At 47.5% G+C, this 26188-nt stretch overlaps 1 protein-coding gene across 4 annotated transcripts in view; it reads right to left on the bottom strand.

The window, feature by feature from the left end:
* BSDC1 (BSD domain containing 1) overlaps positions 1-22641 on the bottom strand; it is a 29201-nt gene extending 6560 nt beyond the window's left edge. For 2 of the 4 annotated variants that reach the window (XM_054464593.1, XM_054464574.2), the window contains exons 1-9: positions 22592-22641; positions 22280-22340; positions 15013-15129; positions 12099-12266; positions 9486-9540; positions 7007-7122; positions 6498-6566; positions 6253-6331; positions 4541-5020 (exon numbers count right to left, since the gene is read on the bottom strand). In XM_054464593.1, coding sequence (XP_054320568.1) covers positions 4541-5020; positions 6253-6331; positions 6498-6566; positions 7007-7122; positions 9486-9540; positions 12099-12266; positions 15013-15129; positions 22280-22340; positions 22592-22602 — 1156 coding nt within the window. In that variant the 5' untranslated portion in view covers positions 22603-22641. Of the gene's footprint in view, positions 1-4540; positions 5021-6252; positions 6332-6497; positions 6567-7006; positions 7123-9485; positions 9541-12098; positions 12318-15012; positions 15130-22279; positions 22341-22591 lie in introns of all 4 variants that reach the window. The other 2 variants (XM_054464583.2, XM_054464564.2) reach the window with 2 other exon arrangements.
* Positions 22642-26188: the final 3547 nt, after the last annotated feature.

Below are 26188 nucleotides of genomic sequence, written 5' to 3'. Positions count from 1 at the left end.
TCACCAGATGCCTCCGCGCTGAGACCTACCCCTCAGCCTCACTCCCACATTCCTTATATGGTATCCTGCATCGTCCTCTCTTCTAGCCAGAGCATGGTCTCTGGGGCCAGGCAGACCTGGGTTGAATACCTACTCCTTTACTGTGTAGTCTTGGGCAAATGATTGTGGGCTTCAGTCTATTTATAAAATATGGATAAAAGCACCCTCTGCAAAGAACCACTGGAGAAGCATATTAAAATGCAGACTCCTACCCTGCCCACCCGAGTCCCAGCGAAGACTCAGCAGGTCCAGCTGGTGGCTGGGAAGGCCGCATTATAAGCAGGTAAGTGTGTGACTGTGTGTAGACCTGGGCCTGCCATTTGAGAAACAATGGTGTTAGAATTAGAGGCATGAATATAAAGTGCCTATTACATACATACACATGGCTATGTAATGAATGGTGCTGCCTTTCTTCTAAGGGCCTTGTCTCAGAGTTAAGTCATTCTGTACATGGTACCTCAGCAAGTCAGGGCAGCCAAGACCCAGTTCTTCTGACTCTGCACCTACATCTCTCTGTGCCTTCAGGACACTTAGGTGACATTCATCTGGCTGTCACCACAGGCTTCCTGTGGGTTAGCTGGACTCTTGGCTGCTTCCTCACTTCAGGGTTTTGGTTGTGGCCATGACAGCTTTCCCTAACCTCAGGTTGCCCTCTAGGGACCTGAAACCGTCTCTTCAGGCGTAAATGCTAAGGCAGACCCTTTCAGGGGTAGAGAACAGAGTATCCACTAACATTTCTGGAATATTCCACATCTACCTCTTGGGTGAGTAGTAACAGTCCCAGTATATAGATGAGGAAATGAAGGCTTCAGGTGGCGCAGGGAGCTGTGAAGCTGGGCTCTCTCTGCCATCTGCCTCCTTCCACCGTCCTATCCTGTCACACAAGGAGAGCAATAAGATCTCCATTACAACGTGCATGTGGCAGAGAGGTGGCCTATGCTACAATTTAAGACTTCAGGATGGAGTTCTACTGGTTTGGTTTTGAAAATGGAAGTTTTCAGGTGATTGCTAACTTTGTAGTGCTGTCACTCACAGCTCATTTTATTCTGTTTAATTGGCTCTCTGCTTCCCCAGTTAAGAAATAGAGGCAAAACTGCTCTTAGGTCACACAGTCATGATGGGAGGTCTTAACCTCCAGGCTCCTTCCAGGCCACAGGCCTGCCCCAATCTCTCCTCCCCTCCTCTGCAGAAAGAAGTCCAGTCTCTCAGAACAGACGAATCCTGTGACAAAACGTAGGTGGAAAGCAGCTCTGCAATGACAGGGATCACCCTGGGACCCAGTAAAACCCTTTGGCTAGGGTACCCCAAGAGACTCTGCTATACCCAGAGACCAAGCCTTATGTCACCCTAGGACGTCGGCCCAATAGGAAAAAGGAGTCACTTTGTCTCCAAGCCCCCATTCTTCCTTTTAAGATTTATTTCCTCTACTGTGTTCCCACTGTTCCAGCCTAGTCCAAGACTCTGGCTTCCTCCCATCTGACTACAGTTGTTTCTTGTGGGTCCTCTGTAGCACATCCTCAGCCTCTCCTTTCACAGGCCCTGAGGGCAGCAGAGGCAGCATAGCAGAGTGGTTAAGAGCTTATGTTTACCTCTCCTATAATTTCAATTCCATCCAGTCTCCAACCACTACTGATTTTTTCTGATCACCCTTTGTAGCCCAATTCCAAATGAAACCTATAATTTGTAACCCTCCAACTGTTTCACTATCCCTCATTCTCTCCCTTACTCAGCTCAGATTCCATGAGGCATCACTCTTATCACTTCTTGCATATACTTTCTTTTCTTTCCATTTTTTTGAGACAGGGTCTCAGTTCTGTCACCCAGGCTGGAGGGCAGTGCAGTCATCTCAACTCACTGCAGCCTCAACCTCCCCACTCAGGTGATCCTCCCACCTCAGCCTCCCGAGTAGCTGGGACTACAGGCACGTGCCACCACATCTGGCTAATTTTTTGTATTTTCTGTAGAGATGGGGTTTCACCACAATGCCAGGGCTGGTCTTAAACTCCTGGGCTCAAGTGATCCACCTGCCTCGCCTCCCTTAAGTACTGCAATTATAGGTGTGAGCCACCATGCCCAGCGGACTTTCTTCTTTTCATCCACTGATTTTACCTGGCTAAACTTGAACCTAATTAGATCCAACTCCCCATCTGCTCTGTTCCTGCACCTGAGCAACTGAATGTGGCTGAACAAAAATAAAACAGGTTCATGGTCTCATTTAAAATCTACAATCACAACCTCAATGGGCCCTGGGACCATCCACCCAGCAACCCTATTACACCTGTCAGGCCCATCACCTACTCTTCCCTCTTCTACAGGACTATTTCACACTGTCTGAAATATTTACTGGGTGGGTCACTGATCTCAGGTTCCTACCACTAGAAGTATGAGAAAAAGTACACAGATCTCACAGGGCTTTTGTAAGGATTGAGTAATATGCATATCAAGTGCTTAGCACAGATCTAGACACACAGAAAGTGCTCAGAGAATGTTACCTCTATTACCATTTCCCCAAAGCAGGGCTCTGCTTAATTCTGCTCTGACTGAGGATCTATCATGAAACAATTATCCCGTTTATTGAGGAGCAAACAAAGGCTTAGAGAAGATTAGTAATCTTTCTGAAGTCACATCACTTATGAACAAAGTTGGGATTTGAACCCAAAACTGTCTGAACTCCAGAACCCACACCCTTAGCATCCATGCTCTGCTGCTTTATGGCCCCAAGGCCAACCTTCTGAATCCAGCTTAAGGTTTTAAATTCTGAAGTTCTATTTCTGAGTCAACCCACTCACACTTCTTGTACCTCCTTCTCCTGGGAGAGAATACAGAAGAGTGGGTTTAGGTCAACGCCCCTTAAACATGCCCCATGCCCTTTGCTAGCTGGTCTTTGTAGGCCTCCTCAGCTTAGACTACCACTCCCCTGCACCTGCCCCAAACTCGCCAACTCTCCTATACAAGGCTTGTCTCCTCAGCGAAGCACTGCAGATGTCCAGAGATTCCTTCTTTCTCTGAACTCCTCCAGTACCAGACTGGCCCATCCTGCTTTATGCTTCCTCACAAAGGCTGGGGCTTCTGCCCCTCTCCCACTCAGTGTCTCATGAAGAACAGGTAGGCGCTCAGGCCGGGCACGGTGGCTCACGCCTGTAATCACAGCACTTTGGAAGGCCAAGGCAGGCAGATCACAAGGTCAGGAGATCGAGACCATCCTGGCTAACACAGTGAAACCCCATCTCTACTAAAAATACAAAAAATTAGCCGGGCGTGGCAGCATGCGCCTGTAGTCCCAGCTACTCGGGAGGCTGAGGCAGGAGAATGGCGCGAACCTGGGAGGCGGAGGTTGCAGTGAGCCGAGATCGCGCCACTGCACTCCAGCCTAGGCGAGAGTGAGACTCTGCCTCAAAAAAAAAAAAAAACAAACAGGTAGGAGCCCAATGGATGACCTCACTGATCAGAGTCAGAAGGGAGGCACTGGGCTGGAGACTGGAAACTCCATGGTTTCCATCAGGGAATAGGTTAGGGGTGGGGTGGGGTCCATTTCCCATCCACTGTGGCAAACCAGTCCCTTACTGCACCAGCAGGCCAGGCCTTACCTGCTGGGCAAGCTTTGTGGCTGTGGCTGGTGCTGAGTGTTAGCAAAGACAGGAGGATGTGTGTGTGAAGTGTGCAGGTGGTGGGGGGCTGGGTGGGGGTTCTTAGTGATAATCAGCCATCCCTGAAGTGGTATTTTGGATGTGGCAAAAAGGCTGACACCAAGGCTATCCTTGTCCTTTAATTCCTGCAGTTACAGAGGTTGCTCTTTGACATAAACTCAGAGTCTCCAGTCTAAAATTCCATTATACAGATAAGAAACTGAAGCTCCATTATTCAAGCTGGGTCACTGTAAGTTCATGGGTGTTCATTATTTCTTCTTTAAACTGTAGGTATGAGTTTTGTTTATATATTTTATAATAATGAAGGCTTGGGGAAGCTGAATGACTTTCCTAAGGTTACACAGGAAGAAGACCCTTAACATCAACGTCACTGGGATTCCCAAGCCAGGGTAAGGTTAAATTGTCCAAAAAGATAGAAATTGGCACAGTGTGCTAGTTAAGGGCATGGGCTTGAGTCAGACAGCCCTGGTTCTGAATCTGGGCCTCCTGGCCATGTGAACTTGGGCAAGTTACCTAATATTTTTGGGCCTCACTTTCTTCATTTGGAAAATGAGGACAATAATAGTGAGAAATTAGGTGCCATATAACATATTTAGCATGGGATCTGGCATCAAACTTGTTTTGTTGACTCTTAAGATGCCAACAATTGAAGATGCATTCTTATTTCTGAGATTATGTGCAACTTAGAATTAATGAAATATGTTAGCAAACAGTCAATATATAGCAGCTGTCATCATTATCAGAAATGAAAAAAATCTGCTCATAGTATCCTAAGAAGGGACAAGGAGACAAATCTGCCTCGGGAGTTGGCCCTGACCCCACACAACCCTCTGGGCTTGGACCTCCAGACCTACCTTTCTTTCCATTGTTGGAGGGTGTAGACTTCCCACTGTCCGAGTTCAGCTCAAACACCCGTAAGTCTGTGGGCGCCTCCTCCCTCAGAGTCTCTACTCTGGCTGGAGGCCTGGGCTCTGGGCCGCTGGGGTGGCCAGCAGGGGTTAGGGGCTTGGAGTGAATAGGGGGTGGGGGTCCAGTCTCGCCCACATCCACAGCCAGGCCCTGTTCCTCCAAAGAGGCCTCTAGCAGCTTTTGGGACAGGTCCTTGGGCAGCACTCGTGCCTCAGGTGCAGTGGCCGGGTTGGCGATCTGTGTCACGAGGGAGATGCTCTCACTGCTCTCTGATGGAGTCACCTCTGCTGGGGGCTCAACTGAAGTCACCAGATTCTCTTCACAGGGGCTCTGGGGACCAGGTCCTCCTTCAGGGAATGTAGAAGTTTTGGCCACAGGAACCTTTGCCTCTTTTGGAGATGTGGGTGAAATGCCCATGAGCTCCTCTGTAGAGAGAGAAAGGGAGGGGCAAGAGGGAAATGTAACTTGGCCAGCCATAAGACAACCTTGGAGCTCTCAAGTTCCTGCCAAAGTTTACTCTGATCAAGACTCAAGCCGGGCATGGTGGCTCACACCTGTAATCCCAGCACTTTGGGAGGATGAGGTGGTGGATCACCTGAGGTCAGGAGTTTTTGAGACCAGCCTGGCCAACACGGTGAAACCCCATCTCTACTAAAAATACAAAAAATATTAGCTGGGTGTGGTGGCACATGTCTGTAATCCCAGCTACTCGGGAGGCTGAGGCAGGAGAATCGCTTGAACCCAGGAGGTGGTGGTTGCAGTGGGCGGAGATTGCACCACTGCACTCCAGCCTGGACGACAGAGTGAGACTCTGCCTCAAAACGAAAAAAAAAAAAAAAGACTCAATAGTGTCATTTAGCTCACCCCTTCGCCATGACAACGCTTCTGCAGACACTCCCTGCTAGTCAAAGTCCTGTTTAGCCCTGGGGCCTAATGCCTGGTGGGCTTCCAGCAATGCAGTCCAAGGGGCTGTTACGGATTAGAAAGCCAAGGCTCAGAAGTGAGGCAGTTTTGGGTTCAGGTTGGGCTCTGCTACATCCTAGGTGTATGATTGGGCAAGCCACCTAACTTTTAACTTACTCTTAACTTACTTTTATCCTTAAGAGGGGTAACGGGGTTGTGGTAAGGACTCTGTGTAGAGCTCTTAGGGCAGCCTGGACATATGGTGTAAACAAGAAATGCGTTAATATTATATCATCCAGAAGGCTTCAACATGCTGTTCTAAGCTGAGCTACAGGTAGAAGATGCTCAGCTCCCTCCCTAATTCAGTGGTTCCCAAACCAGCCTGGGCATTAGTATTACCAGGGAGCTTGTTTAAAATACATGTCTGGCCACATCTTTACAGTCTTCTTTAGAAGGTGGGGAAAGGAATCTGGATTTTCAAGAAGCTCCCCAGTGACTAAGCGGCAGCTGGTTCATGGGCTGGCAGGGGAATCTACACCAACTGACACATGTGATTTCTGTAGCTAAATCGGAATTCCACTAGCCTTGTTCAATATCCCCTTGTTAGCTCCGCCTATCCTCACACATACAATGTGCTTGTTCCCTACTCTTCCCTGATGGGCACCAAGTCTCTCCAGGCTTCAGAGAGCATGGCCCAGCCCACAGTGTCCCGCACAGATGTGTCACTTGCCCCTCACCTCTCAACGCCTCTTACCTTCCTCCTCCTCCCAGCCGGGCTCTTCAGAGATGCTCTGTTCCGCCCGCTGCTTCAGGGCGTCCCTCCGGGCCTGCTCCTGAATGTGGGGGAGCAGATGGCCACAGGCAGTCAGGGCACCCTCTTCCTAGACCCTGGTCCTGATCCCACAACTCTTGGCACCCTGTATCCCTTTCTTCTCTCAATAAATCCAGCCTGCTTCCCCCAGGGTTGAGTGGGGACCTCCCCATGCTAGACCAGCATACCTGCTCTAACTGATGGACTTTATAGAAATACCGATGCCAGAATTCTGAATGGGAAACAGCTGCTGGAACCTGGAGGGAGGGGAAAATGGAGGTGAGACTTTGGGAGTATTTGTGTGGGGTCTGTGTCCCCAGCCTTATTAGTCTATTCCCAGCCAGTCTGGATTTCAGACCCAGTAAGTGGCTTAGCAGTGAGAGTCAGAGCACTTCCACCCCCACCAAAGTTTCAGCCAGACCCACCTTCCTAATCCGGGTTGGCCAAGGAGGGAGAAAAGAACTCCCTTCAGGCTTTGCTGGCCCTTCCATTTCTCACCATTCTCTGATTGCCAGAAGCCTGGCAAACCAGCTTCTCCCATGTGGGGTCTTGGCTCAGGACATGGCTGGTTTGGCTCTATGGAGCCTCCCAGTGCTCTCTGGGCCAGATGACTCCACAGTGACTCTGAACATGTCCCTCCCACCTCCCGACACCTCAAGCCTGGAGCTGGCTGAGGCCCTGCAGGCTGGGCCCTCACCATCTTGGTGTAGAGGGCCCGGATGGAGGGACTGCCTACAAGTAGCTCTGAGATCTCCCCCTTCTTCTCCTCCAAGCAGAACTGGGAAAGCCAGGCATCAAACAATTCCGGGGGCCCTGCAGAGGGACAGATGCTGACGGTCAGTTGCCTTGGTCTGGGAAAAGAACACTGGGCCTACAGAACATATCTAAGGCTGGACATGGAAGATGAAGAAAGCTTTTGTGTTCAAAGCCACTTAGCCAAGGGTAGGGGGTCAGGCAGGGTGAAGGGGCGGGTGCCGCACCTGAGTGATCTCCAGAAGGGGCTGCAATCTCCATTTTCTCATATCCCTGTTGGCTTTTTAGTCCATGGCACCTGGCTGCTGAATCTCCTCATCTCTGAAACAGCTGTTCTCAGGTCACATGACCCCAGCTGTCAGAGCCAACATCTATTTCTCTGTCTTCCCTCATGTGACCATCTCTGACTCTGGGGGCCATTGCCTTTCTCCTGAAGCCCTCGTCTCTCCTGGTTTCTCACTCCTTTGTTATCTTCCTCCACTTCTCTGGTTGGTCCATCTGAGTCTCTGTGGGCTTCTCGTTTTCCTTTCCTTTCCATATCTCTCTGGCTTTTTTTTTTTTTCCCCCAAAATAATTGCCACTAAACCACAAGTTTCAACCTCATCCTCCCACTGATAATTCCTGTGTCTCTTTGCAGCCCAGGCTACTCTCTCGGCCCCAGATCCAGAGGTCCAGGTACCCCCAATACTTCCACCTGCAAACACACCGTGCACTCATTTTCCTTCCCATCTGGTTATCTGACAGGGTTATCCAACCTGGCGGCCATCCTATCTCCTCCCTTATCCAATCACTCTGGATCACACTTCCTCAGTGTCTCCTTTTTATTTTTTAGAGATAGAGGCTTGCTCTGTCACCAGGCTGGAGTGCAGTGGCACAACCATGGCTCACTGCAACCTTGAACTTCTGGAACCAAGTGATCCTCCTGCCTCAACCTTCTGAATAGCTGAGGCTATGGGCACGCCATCATGCCTGGCTAACTTGTGTCTTTTATACGCACACTGTCCTCTTCATGCCAACTGACTCTTCCTAGGTTCTGGCCTTACCTCTGACACGGGATTCCTACCTAGCCTCCTAACTGGTCTTCCTGTCTTCTGTCTTTCTACTTCATTCTTCACAATGCTGCCCCAAGGGCTGCTTTACAAAATGCAAACTCTGATCACCCCAGGCCTCAAAACCTTTCATTGGCTCTCTATGGGAGGGCTTTTTAAGCTGGAGTCCAAGATGGGCTTCAAAGGGTCAAAGAATTCCCATATTGCACAAAAAGTTTTGTGGAGGGAGAGCTTGTCATTTTCAATAGATTTTTAAAGGCCTTTGTGACTAAAGAGAGGTCTAGAGCTACTACTGTGAGGCTTTTAGGCCAAAATTCCAACTGCCTGGTCTGGCACACAAAGCCCTTCACAATCTGGCTCCCACGAGCTGCTCTCACTGCCTTCACTTCCTCATACACACCGTTTAACCCGGCGTTACTAAAAGGCGGGTGCTCCCTGCTCTCTCTGCCCACTCTCTTTGCCTGAATGCCCTTCCCGACTTCTCATAGTGAAACTAGTTGACTTCTAATTTAACCTTAAAACCCCAACTCCATCCAAGCGTGGTGGCTCATGCCTGTAATCCCTGCATTTTGGGAGGCTGAGACAGGTGGATCACCTGAGGTCAGGAGTTTGAGACCAGCCTGACCAACATGGTGAAACCCTGTCTCTACTAAAAATACAAAAATTAGCCAGATGTGGTGGCGGGCGCCTGTAAGCCCAGCTACTCGGGAGGCTGAGGCAAGAGAATTGCTAGAACCCAGGAGGCGGAGGTTGCAGTGAACCAAGATCACGCCATTGCACTCTATCCTGGGAGACAGGGTGAGACTCCATCTCAAAAACAAACAAACAAACAAACAAAACCCAACTCCAGCATCACTTGCTTGGTTCCCAGGCCAGGAAGGGTGCCATTCCTCTGGCTCCTGCTGCCCCGCTGCTCTGCAGAAGCAGTCATGCTGCTCTCTAGTATTTCTACTTTATTGACTGTTTCTGCTTTCCCCCTCTTAACTGCCAGTTCCTGGAGGGTTGGACTAGGTGGAGGGTTTGGCTCATTTCTGATCTCCAGTTCCCATAATGGGGTTTGCTGCATGGCAGGGGCTTAGCTAACAGGAGCTGAAGAGAAGGCAAGGGGGGCAGCAAGGCTGGGAGGGAGGCTGAGCTAAGGATGAGGGATGAGAGGGGCCAAGTCCCTGCAGGGTGGGCAGGACAGCTCAAGTTCAGGAAAGAAAAGAGAACATTAACCCACCCCACAAAGTATAAGGTACACACTAGTCTCACTCTGGTCCCCCTACATAGGGGATGCCCGGCCTCTGCTACCTGAGACAAACAGGGTCTACAACCCAGACCCCCTTAGTCTACTTGCCCTACAAGCCCACCCGCTCAATGCTACCCTCTCACCATCTGGTTCATTGCAGTAGGTTGCTGGGTCTGACTGCAGGCTATAGAGGCGAGCCTGTAAGAAACAGAGAAGAGGAAACAGAAATTCTGAGATACTGGGCATAGAAAGCACCCTTTCTCTGCCAGGATACTCAGTCAACCACAACCCAGCTCCTTCCTTGTTGGCTGGGATACCCCCAGGGCATTTGTTAATTAGCACTGTGGCACAGAGAGTGGGGCACTAGGCTAGGCATCCAAAACTGGGGTTCCCAGAAAAATGGCCTTTCACCCAGTATTCTACCCCAGGAACTAAGAAAATACAGCATAAGCAGGCTACAAAATTATTTGTATAAAATGCTTTGTAGTAAGTGAAATTTGAAAAATGTTAGTGCCAATATATTAATAAAGTCAAAATTTAGGGACAAATTTTAAAATAACACAATTTCCCTCTAATTAAAACCATCCAAGAATTTATTAATTGTATAGCCAGTCTCTACCAAGTTACGTTCCCACTAGGATCACAGGGTGGCAAACTTAGCTGGCAAAGACAAAGTCCGCCTTTCTTCCTCAGTATTGCAGGAAGCATGGGCTGTCTATAAGCGGTCTGGTGGTAATTCACTGTCGTTATAGCTCAAAATCTTATCAAACATTTTCACAATTCCACTCACACGTTCACTAAGTGGTGGCGCTAATGCTAGTGCTAAAACACATACTTGAAACATCAGTACTTTTGGAACAGAAGTTCAATGTGGGCCGGGTGCGATGGCTCACGCCTGTAATCCCAACACTCTGGGAGGTTGAGGTAGGTGGATCTCTGGAGGTCTGGAGTTCAAAACCAGCCTGGCCAACATGGTGAAACCCCGTCTCTACTAAAAATAAAAAAATTAGCCGGGCATGGTGATGCGCGCCTGTAATCCCAGCTACTCAGGATGCTGAGGCAGGAGAATCGCTTGAACCCAGGAGGTGGAGGTTGCAGTGAGCCGAGATCGCTTCACTGCACTCCAGTCTGGGCGACAGAAAGAGACTCCATCTCAAAAAAAAAAAGAAGTCAATGTGATAAAATGCTACGAAGCCAGCCTAGGCAACATGGGGAAACCCTATTTCTACAAGCATAAAAATTAGCTGGGCGTGGTGATGTGTGCCTATAGTCCCAGCTGCTCAGGAGGCTGAGGTGGGAGGAGCACCTTAGGAGATCGAGGCTGCCGTGAGCTGTGATCGCACCACTGTACTCCAGCCTGGGGGACAGAGTGAGACCCTATTTCAAAAAAAAAACAAAAAACAAAAAAAAACAAACTACGAAGAGGGCCCAACTGCCATGACATTATATTGTGAATTTAGAAGAAAACACTCCATGAAATAGAAAATACAACGTGGCCAGGCGCAGTGGCTTACGCCTGTAATCTCAGTACGTTAGGGGGCTGAGGTAGGAGGATCACTTGGGCCCAGGGGTTTGAGACCAGCCTAGGCAGAACAGGGAGACCTCATCGCTACAAAAAAATAAATAAATAAATAAATAAAAGGCCGGGTGTGGTGGTGCATGCCTGTGGTCCCTGCTACTAGGGATGCTAGGGAGGTTGACGTGGGAGGAACACTTGAGCCCAGGAAGTTGAAGCTGCAGTGAGCTGGGATCATGCCACTGCACTCCAGCCTGGGTGACAGAGTGAGACCCTGTCTCAAAAAAAAAAAAAAAGAAGAAGAAAAGAAAATGCAGCAAAAATATGCTACTGTGGCTGTTGCTTTAAGTGCTCTGAAGACACCTCTCTCCCCTTACCTATACGTATATTACTAGAAATTAGTCTAAATAACCCAAATGTGGAGATTATGCCTCTAAAAATGCTCTCCACAGTGTTCCTTATTATGCTTGAAAGCTGAAAGGAATCCAAATATGCAACATGAAGGAAATAATGGAATAAATAATGCTATATTCACTTGTAAGAATTTAAAGACATTAAAAATTATGGCTGGCTGGGCACAGTGGCTCACACCTGTAATCCTAGCACTTTGGGAGACCAAGCTGGGAGTCACTTGAGCCCAGGCATTTGAGACCAGCCTGGGCAACACAGTGAGACCCCATTTCTACCAAAAAAATTTTTTTAAATTAGTTGGGTGTGGTGGTTCACGCCGGTGGTCCCAGCTACTCAGGAGACTGAGGTGGAAGGACCCTTGAGCCTGGAAAGTCGGGGCTGCAGTGAGCCGTGATTGTGCCACTGAGCCCCAGAGAGAGCTTGGGTGACAGAGTGAGACCCTGTCTCATTTAAAAAAAAAAAAAAAAAAAGATGATTAGGAAAGATGCTGCGTTTGTGGAGTTTTTAAAAGTAGGTTACAAAACTGCATGTATAAAATGTCTTTTTTGTTCAAAAGAAAAAACCAAACTATCTTTACCTATGTTTATAAACAAATACAAATGTAAGATTATATACCAATAAGAAATCAGGGACTCTCTTTGGGTGATGCAATTATGAGTTTAAAAATAATTATCCTGTCCTTGCTTACTAGTATTTTCTGATTTACTATTAATAATATACCCTATTTATTTTTTGGCCTGAACATGGGCTGCTTTTGTGAGTACAGGTTGGAAGTTAAAGCCCAGGTTACAGATGTTAGGCATCTGCAGGGGAGACTGTCAGTGAGTACCTTGGTGCCATCATAGGGCTCAGCTGTGCCAGACGGTGTGCCCATCAGGGTGATGACATCGCAGTCGATGGTTTTGTCTGGCGAGGGGGCAAAGGTGTCTGAGATCACTCCTAGGAAGTCAGACAACCCTTTCTTCATCTTCTCTGTTGCTCCTGAGGAACCTTCTGTCTGTATAGAGAATGGGCAGAGGAAGCAAGCGCCCCGGGAACAGGCTGCAATCTGGGGTATGGGGGTAAAACATTGGGGCAAAGGTGTACCGTGTGTTGGGGGACCAGGGAAGCACTCACGACCCTTCACCTGTCTCTGGGGCTGCAGAAGGAGAGGGAGGAGGCAAGGGTCCTCCATCTCCCAAGTGGGGCTGCAGAACAGGGCCATGGTAGGCCTGTGTAGATCAGAGATCTTTGATTGGCTGTTTCATCAAAATTTCAAGGTCAGTCAGGCTGGTCAAAACTTGGCCAGAGAAGGTCCATGCCATAGACATATCAGCGGGGAAGAGGGCCTATGGGTAGAGTGGTAGAAAGGGTACTAGCTTTGGAGTTAGACAAAGCTAGTTTGAATCTTTGCTCTACCACTTGTTGGTCATGAGACCGAAACCCTTTCTGAACCTCAGTTTCCTTATTATAAAATGGGGTTAAGTATACATCCTTCATAGGGTTACCATGAAGATTAAAAGATAGGGCATGGACAATGCCTGGCACACAGCATACGCTTAACAAACTGCAGCATTGTAATATTGCAATTTCATCATCATCATTGCTCAGGAAGTAGAATACTTTGTACAAAAGGTTGGAAACATATGGGCAGGATAGCCTTGCCTTGCCTGGGACCAACTGAGGGTCACTATACAGACCACACTGGTCAGAATGTCTTCCAGCAGACAGGGATAGGGTGCTCAGAACAGGGTCTAAAAACCTTGTGGAAAATTTTATTTACTCTTGATTAAGCTGCTGAAGCATTTTAAACCTAGAACCTATCATAGTGCCTGGCACATATTGTTACAGGTAACAATATTTGCTGAATGAAAAAAAAAAGAATAAATGAATGAAATAAACAAGTGATATCTCTGCTATTGACTAGACTTATAGCAGTTTAGCAGGGTTACAACTGGTCATTCATGCTCATCAGTAGCTGAGGTTAGCAGGTGGACAGTATTTTACAAGAGGATTCAGCAAAATAAGCTTGACTAAAAAAATTCCAAAACTCATTTTTCGTAATATGAGTAATTAATTACAAGATAATTGATTCAGCTGGTGATCAAATTAAGAAGCTGCAATCTGTTCCAATGCTAAAGGAAAAATTGTAATATAAAAAACAGTATGCTTTACCTCACTGGAAACTTCAGAACTTTGCGGGGATATCTTTGACCACAATTTTTCCTTCTCACACTGACTTTAGACTCTAACTTCCATCTTATAAGAGGTTTCCACTGTACATTTCTGATTAAAACTATCTATGGGGTACTAGTCGGTGATGGGTTCATTAAAAGCCCAAACCTCAGCATATACACAATATACCCATGTAACAAACCTGTGCATGTATCCCCTGAATCTAAAATTAGAAAACAACAAACAAGCCAGGCACGGTGGCTCACGCCTGTAATCCCAGCACTTCGGGAGGCCGAAGCAGGTGGATCCCTTAAGCTCAGGAGTTTGAGACCAGCCTGGCCAACAGAGTGAAACCCTATCTCTACAAAAAATACAAAAATTAGCTGGGTGTGGTGGCATGCACCTGTGGTCCCAGCTATTTGGGAGGCTGAGGTGGGGGAATCACTTGAGCCCAGGAGGCAAAGGTTGCAATGAGCTGAGATCATGCCACTGCACTCCAGCCTGGGTGACAGAGTGAGACCCCGTCTCAAAACCACCACCACCACCAACAAAGAACAGGACCAGTAAGAAAATAAGTTGGTACAACATTTCTGGAGGGCAGTTTTGAGTAGATAGTAAAAGGCTTAAACTAACCACTCTGTGATACCTTCCACAATTTTATTATAAAGCAAATATTATGGCACTGGGTGAAGGTTTAGCAGAATGTTTACTGTAGCTCTGTGTACAATACTGGAAAAAACTGAAATAGGAAAGCAGCAACTGGTTAAATCCACATAGTGGAATACCATGCCACTTACTACACTCTAGAACAAGGTTTGCAGTTTAAGTAAAAAAATAGGGGCTGGGTGCAGTGGCTCACGCCTGTAATCCCAGCACTTTGGGAGATCGAGGAGGGCAGATCACGAGGTCAGGAGATCGAGACCATCTTGGCTAACACAGTGAAACCCCGTCTCTACTAAAAAATACAAAAAATTAGCCAGGCGTGGTGGCGGGCACCTGTGGGTCCCAGCTACTTGGGAGGCTGAGGCAGCAGAATAGCATGAACCCGGGAGGCGGAGCTTGCAGTAAGCCGAGATGGCGCCAGTGCACTCCAGCCTGGGCGACAGATGGAGACTCCATCTCAAAAAAAAAAAAAAAAAAAAAAAAAAAGGTTACAAAACATGGTATTCAATTGACCCCAATTTTGAAAAAGAAGTGTACATAAGGGATACACCCCCAAAATATTAACAGCAGCTATCTTTGGAAGATGGAGTTATGGATGTCTCTAGGTCTTTCTCTCTCTCTCTCTCTTCCTTTTTTCATTCTTTCTCTTTTCTTTCACTTGTCTGTATTTCCTAAGTTGTCAACATGAATGACTTTGCTAATGGAAAACATGTACTAAAACAATACAGAAGTGGGAAAACGAATTATTACTTAAAATATGCAGCTTGTTTGGTTGCCAGACACAATTCTTTCAAAATGGGAGGAAAAATAATCCACATATTTTTCCCCATAGGGAAAAATAATCACTTAATGGTAGAAAGGTTGGGAGCCCAGGAGAGGACAGGTTGCGAGGGGCAGTTATTTGGGAGGGTTTGGGTGGTACTCACAACCAGCTTCTCCTTGACCACGCTGGCCGTGGCTGCGATGGTACAGGCCGTGTCATGCTGCACCACCTGGGTAAACTCTGTCAGGTCCCGCTTCATAAACTCCAAGGCTTCAGAGGACTGTGGGAAGACAAGAGAGGGATGCCAGGGCCAGCTGGCCCCACCACCCCTTATTCCTGTTCCCTGTGTTTCTTCAGTACCAGACAGACAAATGGAAATCTCAAGTGGCAGGGGAGCTTGGGCTCAGAAACAATGCTCATTTGTCCCAATTCCATGATCTGGGATTACCTGACAGCAGAGAGTGTAGGGGAATTTCCTGCTACTCTGGGCATGAGGACTGAGTCTCAGCCTAGGCACTCACAAGCTATGTGGCCATGAGTAAGTCTCATCTAGTTCTCAGTTTTCTCCTGTAAAATGAGGTGATCTAGATCAGAGATTCTCAGGAGCAAACAGGAAAAGAGGGGGGATAGTCTGAAAACAATACTGACTTTGATGAATTGCTTTGATATGCTTTAAATCACGATATTCATACCAAGTTTCAAATAACATGAAAAAAAGGTATGTGATTTTTTTTTTTTCTTGAGACAGAGTTTCGCTCTTGCTGCCCAGGCTGGAGTGCAATGGCACGATCTCGGCTCTCCGCAACCTCCGCCTCCCGGGTTCAAGCGATTCTTCTGCCTCAGCCTCTGGAGTAGCTGGGATTACAGGCATGCGCCACCACGCCCAGCTAATTTTGTATTTTTAGTAAAGATGGGGTTTCTCCATGTTGGTCAGGCTGGTCTCGAACTCCCAACCTCAGGTGATCTGCCCACCTTGGCCTCCCAAAGTATTGGGATTATAGGCGTGAGCCATCCAGTCTAAGGCATGTCATTTTTTTATCAAAGGAAAGTGTTTCTATTTTTACTTTTTTTGTTACAGAGAAATTGAGTTGAAATATGAGGCAGTATGTGAAGTTATTTGCCTTCAGGTTTAAGAATTAGTAATTACTAATTGTATTAGTAACAGCAATAGCTTGGAAAGCTATTTTATGAGTAATTCTTAACAATTTAATATCAGTAAAAAGGCATGTGATTTTTACATTCAACAAAGGAGGACGTGGTCAAGAGAAAGACTAGATTAGACTCTCTTCGAGGCCTTCTTGGTTCTACCATCCCGAGGTTCTACAAAGCTCCTTTGGGCAGAATGCGTATTTGCTCCTGCTAAACCAATCTGTTTCTCAGCCTGCACCCAGACCTCACTTGAGAAAGCAGCCCCTCACCTCACTTCTAGGTCTTGCCCTGTCTTGCTTCAGACTCACCAACTCTAGGATGCCTTCCTGGAGTATCTCAGTGGCCACTCCCCCTGCAAGCCCTTTCATCTTACATGGGGAGAATCACCTGCATTTTTTAAAGCATGTTTTTGAGCGCTCCTGTGGTTTGTTCTTCTGGGAAGGGCCTGCCCACTTTTCATTAGCTTGGGAAGTTTCTGAATGGCACAGTCTCACATATCACCTACAGGCTTCTCTAGGGGTGGTAATCATGCCTCCATATCAACTCAGGACTCCTTAATTGGGGGTGGAGGGGGTCATTTACTTATGTACTTTTACTAAAATTTTAAAAAATATTTCACGGCACCATGAAACTGTGCCCCGGGTCATTTACCGATTCACTCTTTCTATCCACACTGCCACCACCTTAGTCCAGGCCAACTTATTCTTTCACCTGGATTCCTCCCAGGTTGTCTCAGCTACCTTTACTTCATTCTCCTTATGACACCCAGTGGGTGCTTTGTCTGTCAGGGCAGACCATGCTGCTTTACACTCTTTAAGTTTACACACTATCCTAAGAGCAAATTGAAAATCCACCTTTACTTACAAGGCCTATATAACTTGGCCTCTGGCAGACTGGTATCCCCTACCACTGTGCCCTTCACTGAGCTCCAGCTGGCCTTCCTCAAGTTTCTAAAATGCCCTAGCATCTGTCCTGCCTCAGGATATCTGAACACATTGTTTCCTCTCCCTGACGCAGAGTTCTAACTCTTCAAAACAAGCAAGCCTGTAAACACAATGAAGGAACCCTCTTATCTGGAAAACTCCTGTTCATCCTCAATGTCTATGCTTCATTTCCCTAGAGGGGCTTCCTGCTGCCTCTTCAGGCTCAGCTGGCTCTCTCTGCTTTATCTCTTCTTTTTTTTTTTGAGATGGAGTTTCGCTCTGTTACCCAGGCTGGAGTGCGGTGGCGCGATCTCTGCTCACTGCAACCTCTGCCTCAGCCTCCCGAGTAGCTGGGACTACAGGTGCCCACCACCACGCCTGGCTAATTTTTTGTATTTTTAGTAGAGACAGGGTTTCACCGTGTTAGCCAGGATGGTCTCGACCTCCTGACCTCATGATTCGCCCACCTCGGCCTCCCAATTTATCTCTTTTTTAACATTGAACATACTTTAGACATAAGATGACCTGTTCAATGTCTGTCTTCCTGGATAAACTGTGAGTTGCGTGAACACAGGTCCTATGTGTTTTGTTCCCTGATGGTTCCCCAGTATCTGACACAGAGCATACAGTAGGTGCTCAAAAAATGTTTGCTTGTTAAATTTACATGGACCACTGAAATTTCAATTATGTAACCACTTGTGTGACTAAACAGTTGTCTTCCCGATAGACTGTGAGCTCTGATCAGACAAACATGAACATACATTGCCCTCAAGCAGGTCACAGTCTACTGGGGAAAATGGTCCCATGATAGTGCTTATGTGCAAAGGCAGAGCAGTAGCTGCTGTACTATGGAGAGGTTGGGAAGATGTGGTGACCGGACGCCTGGAATGGGCCCTTAAAGAACGAACAGGAGTTGGTTAAGAAGTATTGATGTGGGCCAGGTGCGGTGGCTGACGCCTGTAATCCCAGCACTTTGGGAAGCCGAGGCAGGAGGATTGCTTGAGCCCAGGAATTTGAGACCAGTTTGGACACTATGGCAAAACCGTCTCCACACACACACACACAAATACAAAAAATTAGCCAGAAGTGATGGCACACGCCTGTAGTCCCAGCTACCCAGGAGGCTGAGGTGGGAGAATCACCTGAGCCCGGGTGGCTGAGGCTGCAGTGGGCTGTGATCATGTCACTGCACTCCAGTCTGGATAACAGAGTGAGACCCTGTCTCAAAAAAAAAAAAAAAAAAAAAAAAAAAGAACACGAGTCAGCTAAGAAGTGTTGACATGGGGTTTAGTTTTAATGACGTCTATAAGCATTACAGTCCTGATGGACATAAAATGTGAAGCAAGAGTGGTGAGGGATAAAGCTGGAGAGGTTGCCAAGGGCAACCAGGGAGAGCCTGGTCAGCCCTATGGATGATGGGGAGCCACCAAAGGTTTGAAGTGGGTGGGACATGAGATTTGCCTTTTCACTAAATTACTCCAGTGACTGGAATGGAGGAAAGGTCCAGAGGTGAGAACATTAGAAGAGGAAGAAGGAAGACCAGTCAGGAGGCTGCTGGTCAGGAGGCTGCAGGAAAGAAAATAGAAAAATGTGAGTAAGGACAATGCTAGTAAAGATGGAGAGGATGAGACTGGTTCAAGATATAGGAGGCAGAAGAAGGTGGACTTGGTGACTGAACAGGTATGTTGACTGAGGGCTAGAAAAGAATCATGGAAGCACCACAGGCTGCTAAAATAGGTGACTGGGTAGATGCAGTACTGCCAGCTAAGTGAGAAAATCCTGGAGGAGAAGCAGTTCTAGAGACAAGGTGGTAACAATGACTTTGGGCACGTAGAACTTGAGATGACTGTGGGCTGTCTAGGATAGCTGTCCAGCAATAGCTATCCTCAAACACTAAAGCTGACCGGGCATGGTGGCTCATGCCTGTAGTCCCAGCACTTTGGGAGACCAAGGTGGGCAGATTGCTTGAGCCCAGGGGTTTGAGACCAGCCTGGGCAACATGGCAAGATATCTCTACAAAAAATACAAAAATTAGTTGGGCGTGATGGCACACGCCTATAGTCCCAGCTACTTGGGGGCCTGAGGTGGGAGGATTGCTTGAATCCAGGAAGTGGAGGTTGCAGAGAACCATGTTTGCATCACTGCACTTCAGCTTGGGTGACAAAGCGAGAGCCCATCTCAAAACAAAGCAAAACACAACACTAAAGTTCAGGAAAAAGGTCTAAGAGTCGCCCTAACAGGAAAGTGGAGAAGGTGACCCAGGAAGAGTTTGGAAAGTAGACAGAGCAATGGGCTGAGGACAAGTGTCCTCAGACAGTACCTGTAGGGGGCAAGCAGAGGAAGAGGAACTCATGAGACAGTTACAAAAGCAACGTCTGGAGAAGTATGTGGAGACTTAAGAATCATGTCACAAAAGCCAAGAGAGTAGCGTTTCAAGAGAGGGAGTGATCACTAGTGTCAAATGCGGCAGAATGGTCCAGGAAGATAAGGGCTGAAAACCACCCACTGGATTTGGCAAGCGGTAGGTGAAGCTGACTGTGAGTAAAGATAAGTTTATAGGTGGCGGCTTTGAGGGTGGGAAGGGAGTTAAAGATCCTGTTTGTTGACCTGTAGATGAGGTCAGTATTGAGTTGACCTGTAGATGAGGTTGTCTCCTGGAAGTGAAAGGGATAAAGTGGCTGAACAGGGGACCCGAGGGAAGAGTTAGGTTTTGGGAAAGTTTCTGAAGTTAAGGCGAGGAGATGTAAACTGGAGACTGAAGAGTATGTGGGCCCAGATCAGGTTGGGGAATCTGTGATGGAACTAAAAAGCATTTGGTGCCTTTCTCTTTTTAATTTCTTCTTTCTGGTAAGTATGTAGAGCAATGATATGCCTTTCTCTATCAACGTGTATGCACAAGTATTTGTGTCAGTCATATTGCCCTTGACAACACACAGGAAGACAGGACAGGAGGAGGTAAGGAGCAGAGGAAAGCAGATGATAGCACCATCTCATAGCTGTGGTCTTCAGGGCAATGTGTTCTAAGGAGTGCTGAGAAGCGAGTGGTCCAGATGGAGCAGAATGGGACATAAAGATAGGAAAGCACCAAAGGACCAAGAAAAAAAATGGAAGGAAAAACGAACTGGGGGTGGTATCTAAGAGGTTTTCCCATCAGCCTCAGCACTTAATAACAGCTAATGCTTATATAGCACTGTATGCTAGGTACTGTTCTTAAGTGTTTTACATATATTAATATTTAACCATCACCACAATCTCATCAAGTAGGTATTGTTAGCATTCCCATTTTATAGATGAGGAACTGAGGCCTAGAGAGGTTAAAAACTTGCCCAAGAGGCCAGGGGTGGTGGCTCACGCCTGTAATCCTAGCACTTTGGGAGGCCGAGACAGGCGGATTACCTGAGGTCAGGAGTTCGAGACCAGCCTGGCTAACATGGTGAAACCCTGTCTCTATTGAAAATACAAAAATTAGCTGGGCATGGTGGCGCACACCTGTAATCCCAGCTACTCAGGAGGCCAAGGCAGGAGAATCACTTGAACTCGGGAGGCGGAAGTTGCAGAGCCGAGATTGAGCCACTGCACTCCAGCCTGGTAACAGAGCCAGACTCGGTCTCAAAAACAAACAAACAAAAAACAAAAAACACTTGCTCAAATACATATAAGAGTAAGAAAGTAAAAAAAGGGAAATTAAGTCTTTTCTTTCCAAAAAGGCATAAACAACTCCCACCTCCACCCCCACCCCAGCTTTTAACTGGGAATTCCAAGAATGAAGACGGAAGGTTGGCCAACTATCTATTTTTCATAAGTTATGATAAGATCAACCTTGAGAGAAACACAGGAGGCCCTCATGCAACATCTGCTGAATGAATGTCAGACTTTCCTGCCAGGAAATTACCCAACAGGAAACATGCTACTTTCGGGTCTCTTCTATCAAATGTTAGGGTGCAAGCCTCTCAGTCCTCATCAACAACATAAACAGCTCAGGGCATTCTCAGATTTGCTGGGCTATTGCTGAGAGGCTGTCCAGGAGTACCCAGGATACGGGAGGAATAAAAACGCTCCCAGATGTCTGGGTGTGGTGGCTCACGCCTATAATCCCAGCACTTTGGGAGGCCGAGGCAGGTGGCTCACCTGAGGTGAGGAGTTCGAGACCAGCCTGGCCAACATGATGAAACTCTGTCTCTACTAAAAATACAAAAATTAGCCAGTAGTGGCACACGCCTGTAATCCCTGCTACTTGGGAGGCTGAGGCACAAGAATCACTTCAACCTGGGAGGCAGAGGTTGCAGTGAGCTGAGACCGCACCTGTGCACTCCAGCCTAGGTGACAGAGTGAGACTCTGTCTCAAAACAAAACAAAAATACTCCCAGAGTAGGGGACTTATGTAGGTGAGGTCAGAAGCTTCCTGGAGTCGGCCCTGAAGCAGGACTCATCCCAATTGCTTGAGGTAAATAGTAATCAACTTTTCCCACAATTCAGTTGGGCTGATTTTGACAAATAAGCATGAAATGAAACAGGAATACACATTGGCAAATTACCCAGTGGCACAGCAAATATCACTCATCCCACAAAGATTGTTCAGCAAGAAGGCCTTCCACTCTCTGGTGATTAATCTCTCTCTCTCTACTGCCCGTTGCATAGCCCCTACTTAGAATTCATCAGGCACCAGTGTGTATGGCTCATGCTCATCTCTGGCTTGGGTTCTTGCTTTTCATCCTGTCTAGGCAGGGTTGGCCTTGATGAGGTTCCTTCTCCACAGAGGCCTTCCCTGGTGAGTTACTGACTACCCAGAATAGACAAGGTGCCCCTGTACTTTCCTTTCACAGAACTTACCACAACGGTAACTAAACAACTATTTGTTTGGCTACTCGGTTAATGGCTGTCTCCCCACTAGACTGTGAGCTTTGTAAGGCCCAGGATTACATCTGTTTGGCTGAAGTCTGTATCCTCAAGACCTATCAGAGTGCTGGTTGTCGCATATACTCTAATATTTGAATGACTATATGAGTAAGTTTTTTTTATTGCTAGAATCTTTTCCTTCAAGACCTGTATCAAATGTTCTCTCTTTCACGAAGAAACTGAATTTCCTGAGCTGGAATAATTGCTCCTTCCTATGGATTCCTACAAAACGTTCGTTAACTCCAGCCTTTAAAACCATCTTTATTTCACTGTGGCTAGTATCACACTGGTTTGCGTCGAAGTCTGTTTTCCCGTGGACCGGTAGAGGCTGAAAGAAAGGCCCAGGTCAGCCTCATCCTTGAGACCTAGCGCCCGCAAAAGTTGGGCGGGGCTGGTTGGACCAGGTTGCATTGAGGCGGCGCAGGGCCCTGGTGAAGGAAGAAGGGCACGGGCCCGGCTTACCTTCTCTTTGACTGCTTGGTAGCTCTGCTGCAGCCAGCTCCGCCACCATCCCACGTCCTCCCTGTGGAAGACAGACACATCTGGCAGCACCGCGGTGCGATCCCTGCCCGCCCCAAAGATCCGGTTTGTTTCCCCCTCGGATGTACCCTGCGGGCCGAGGCTTCGCAGACCGCTTGCCCACCCCCTCACAATGTGACTCCACTCTGCCCTTTCAGATCAGTCCACGCCCCCGCTGATCTCATGTTCCCCACCAGCACCCCAACCCTGGGAGAATTCAGGCCTCAACACCTAGGAGCAAAACGACAGGCTCACCCTTCCGCCATCTTGCCTGCATGACATCACCACTATTTACTGACCTTTGACTTCCGACACAGCACCGCCCCCTCAAGGACCGCCCCCGAGGCGCTCGGCCCAATCCTCGTGCAGGCACCGCCCTCAGCCCAATCCCCTCCCTGCTCCATCATTAGGCCCCGCCTCCCTGAACTCTGTCCAGTCTCTGTCCCGAGTTCGCCCTCAAACCCCGCCCCTGAACTCTCAGTTCAATCGTCATTCAGTCGTGTCCTCAGGCTCCACCTCCACCAAGCTTGACTCTTTGTTACTGTCCGCAACGTCGGGTACGGTGGCCTCTATGGACGATGATCAGCCGACGAGCTGGACTGCGGAGAGCTGGGAGCAGAGGGGAGGAGGAGAGATAGCTCGAACGTCAGGATCCTAGAGCGCAGGGTTAGGACCGCCCCCCTTTGTGAAACCAGCTGCGTAGAGGCTGCTTTGTGTCTCTTTGGGCTAATTCAATAAGCCCATATTGCGGGGCTGTGGCCCAGAGTTTGGAGGAATGTGAAGAATTCAGAGGCGACTTAGATGCAGCCTTTGGAGGGCTTACGGGTTAATGGGAGACACACGCATTCAGTAATCTCAACTTTCGGTGGCCCAGCTCAGAACAACTCCAGGTGGAGGTGGTCTGGAGAAATCCGGAGACCGCCTGGATTGAGTTCTACTGCGATTGGAAGGGAGATTCCACAGCCCACATACTTTGGACCTTAATTAAGGTCAACCCCTCCACGTGTGCGGTAGATCCCATCGCCTCTTGTTTGCTTAAGGACATAGATCTAGTAATCCCCCCTTCGTCTCTTTTCCCTCTGATGACTGCATTATCCTTGTCATCATCCGTACTGCTGTTTCTCCCATCTCAAAGGCAAACAAAAACCAGCCCTCTCTAGGTCCCTCACCGTTTCCCTACTCCCCTTTACAGCAAAAGCGTTGCCTACTCACAGTCTGCAACTCCCCTCTCCTCTCATTCTCTCTTGAACTCACTGCAGTTAGGTTTTTGCCTCTCAGACAATCCTTTGAAATAACTTTCTTTTATTTATTTATTTTATTTTATTTTATTTATATTTATTTGTAGCTCTGCTGCAGCCGGCTCTGCCACCATCCCACGTCCTCCCTGTGGAAGACGGACACATCTATTTTATTTATTTATTTATTTTTGGTCCTCCCTGTGGAAGACGGAAACATCTATTTTATTTATTTATTTATTTTGAGTCAGAGTCTTGCTCTGTCGCCGGGCTGGAGTGCAGTGGTGCGATCTCGGCTCACTGCAACCTCTGCCTCCCGGGTTCAAGCGATTCTCCTGCCTCATCCTCCCGAGTATCTGGGATTACAGTTGTGCACCACCATGCCCGACTAATATTTGTATGTTTAGTAGAGATGGGGTTTCACTATGTTGGTCAGGCTTGTCTCGAACTCCTGACTTCAGGTGATCTGCCCGCCTCAGCCTCCCAAAGTGCTGGGAGTACAGGCATGAACCACTGCACCCAGCCTGACATAACTTTCTTAATGTCGCCAAGAGGAATGGCCACTTTTCAGTTCTTGTTTTACATCTGCATCTTATTTGACACAGTTGACCACTTTCTTCATTTGGCTTCCAGGACATCATGCCCTCTTGACTTTCTTCCCCGTTCATTGGCATCTCCTTAGTATTCTTTGCTGTTTTCTCACCGCCTTCTTGTTGCTGGAATGGGACATTCCCTGGGAGAGGGCGCAGCCCTTGGTGTCCTACTCCTTTTTGATGTTTATAGTCATTCCCCAGATATTATCATAAAGTCTCATGATTTTATTTATTATTATTTTTTGAGATGGAGTCTCACTCTATTGCCCAGGCTGGAGTGCAGTGGCATGATCTTGGCTCACTGCAACCTCTGCCTCCTGGGTTCAAATTACTCTCCTGCCTCAGCCTCCCGAGTGGCTGGGATTACAGGCACCCACCACCACACCCAGCTAATTTTGTATTTTTAGTAGAGATGGGGTTTCACCATGTTGGCCAGGCTGATCTTGAACTCCTGGCCTCAGGTGATCCACCCACCTCAGCCTCTGAAAGTGCTGGGAGTACAGGCGTGAGCCACTGCTCCTGGCCCATTTTATTTTATTTTTAAGACAGGATCTTACTCTGTCGCCATGTTAGTCCGTTTTCACACTGCTAATAAAGACATACCTGAGACTGGGCAATTTACAAAAGAAAGAGTTTTACTGGACTCATGGTTCCACATGGCCAGGGAGACCTCACAATGATGGAGGAAGGTGAAAGGCACGTTTCACATGGTGGCAGACAAGAGAAGAGAGCTTGTGCAGGGACACTCCCGATTTTAAAACCGTCAGATCTCATGAGAACCATTCACTATTATGAGAAAAGCACGGGAAAGACCCGCCCCCACCATGATTCAGTCATCTCTCACCAGGTCCCTTCTACAACACGTGGGAATTATGGAGCTACAAGATGAGATTTGGGTGGGAACACAGAGCCAGACCATATCAGTTGCCCAGGCTGGAGTGCAGTAGCACGATCATGGCTCACTGCAGCCTGGACTTCCTGAACTCAAGCAATCCTCCTGCCTCAGTCTCCTGAGTAGCTGAGACTACAGGCATGCACCATCAAGCCCAGCTATTATTATTTTCTTAAATAGAGATGACGTCTCCCTGTGTTGCCTTACTTTTAATTTTTCTTTAGCTATGCTTCACTATGTTGCCCAGGCTGGTCTCGAACTCCTGGCCTCTAGTGATCCACCCACCTTGGCTTCCCAAAGTGCTGAGATTACAGGCGTTAGCCATCTTACAAATCTCATACTTTTAAGTGCCATGTATATGCTGATGGCTCTCAAATTTCCTCTCCAACCCATACATTTTCTCTGAACATCAGGCTCATTTTGTCTATTTGGATGTGTAATAGGTGTATTATTTTTAACATGTCCCAAAACAAACTCTTGATTTATTCACCTCATCTTCCTGCAAACTTTCCCACATTTGTAAATGGAAACCTCATTATTCCAGTTGCTCAAGCCAAAAACCTAGGAGTCATCCTTGCTTTCTCACTTTCTTTCATACTCTCAAACTAATCCCATCAGCAAATCCAGTTGGCTCTGCCTTTCAAACAAAACCATAATCTAGTGACTTCTCACCTCCTCCACTGTTACTATGTAGATACAAGCTACCATAACCAATCTCATGGTTAATTACAAGAGCCTCTTAACAAATATTTCTGCATCCACTCTTGCCTTCCTTATGTCTAGTCTTCATTTGCCTGAAAGTAATCTTTTAAAAGACATACGTCACTGGGAATGCAACTGGTATGGAATACAATATGCCATTTCCTCAGAAAAATTAAACAGAATTACCATATGATCCAGCACTTCCACTTCTGAGTATATACCCAAAAGAATAAAAGGCAAGTACTCAAACAGATATTTGGTGTTTTTTTGTTTGTTTGCTTGTTTGTTTTGAGATGGAGTTTTGCTCTTGTCACCCAGGCTGGAGTGCAATGGCACGATCCCAGCTCACTGCAACCTCCGCCTCCTGGGTTCAAGCAGTTCTCCTGCCTTAGCCTCCCTAGTAGCTGAAACTACAGGCGTGTGCCACCAC

The sequence above is a fragment of the Pongo pygmaeus genome, chromosome 1 (genome assembly GCF_028885625.2).
Source record: "Pongo pygmaeus isolate AG05252 chromosome 1, NHGRI_mPonPyg2-v2.0_pri, whole genome shotgun sequence".
Classification (NCBI taxonomy): Eukaryota; Metazoa; Chordata; class Mammalia; order Primates; family Hominidae; genus Pongo; species Pongo pygmaeus.
The sequence above is the reverse complement of the archived record's forward strand: the minus strand, read 5'-3'. Positions and strand labels throughout refer to the sequence as shown.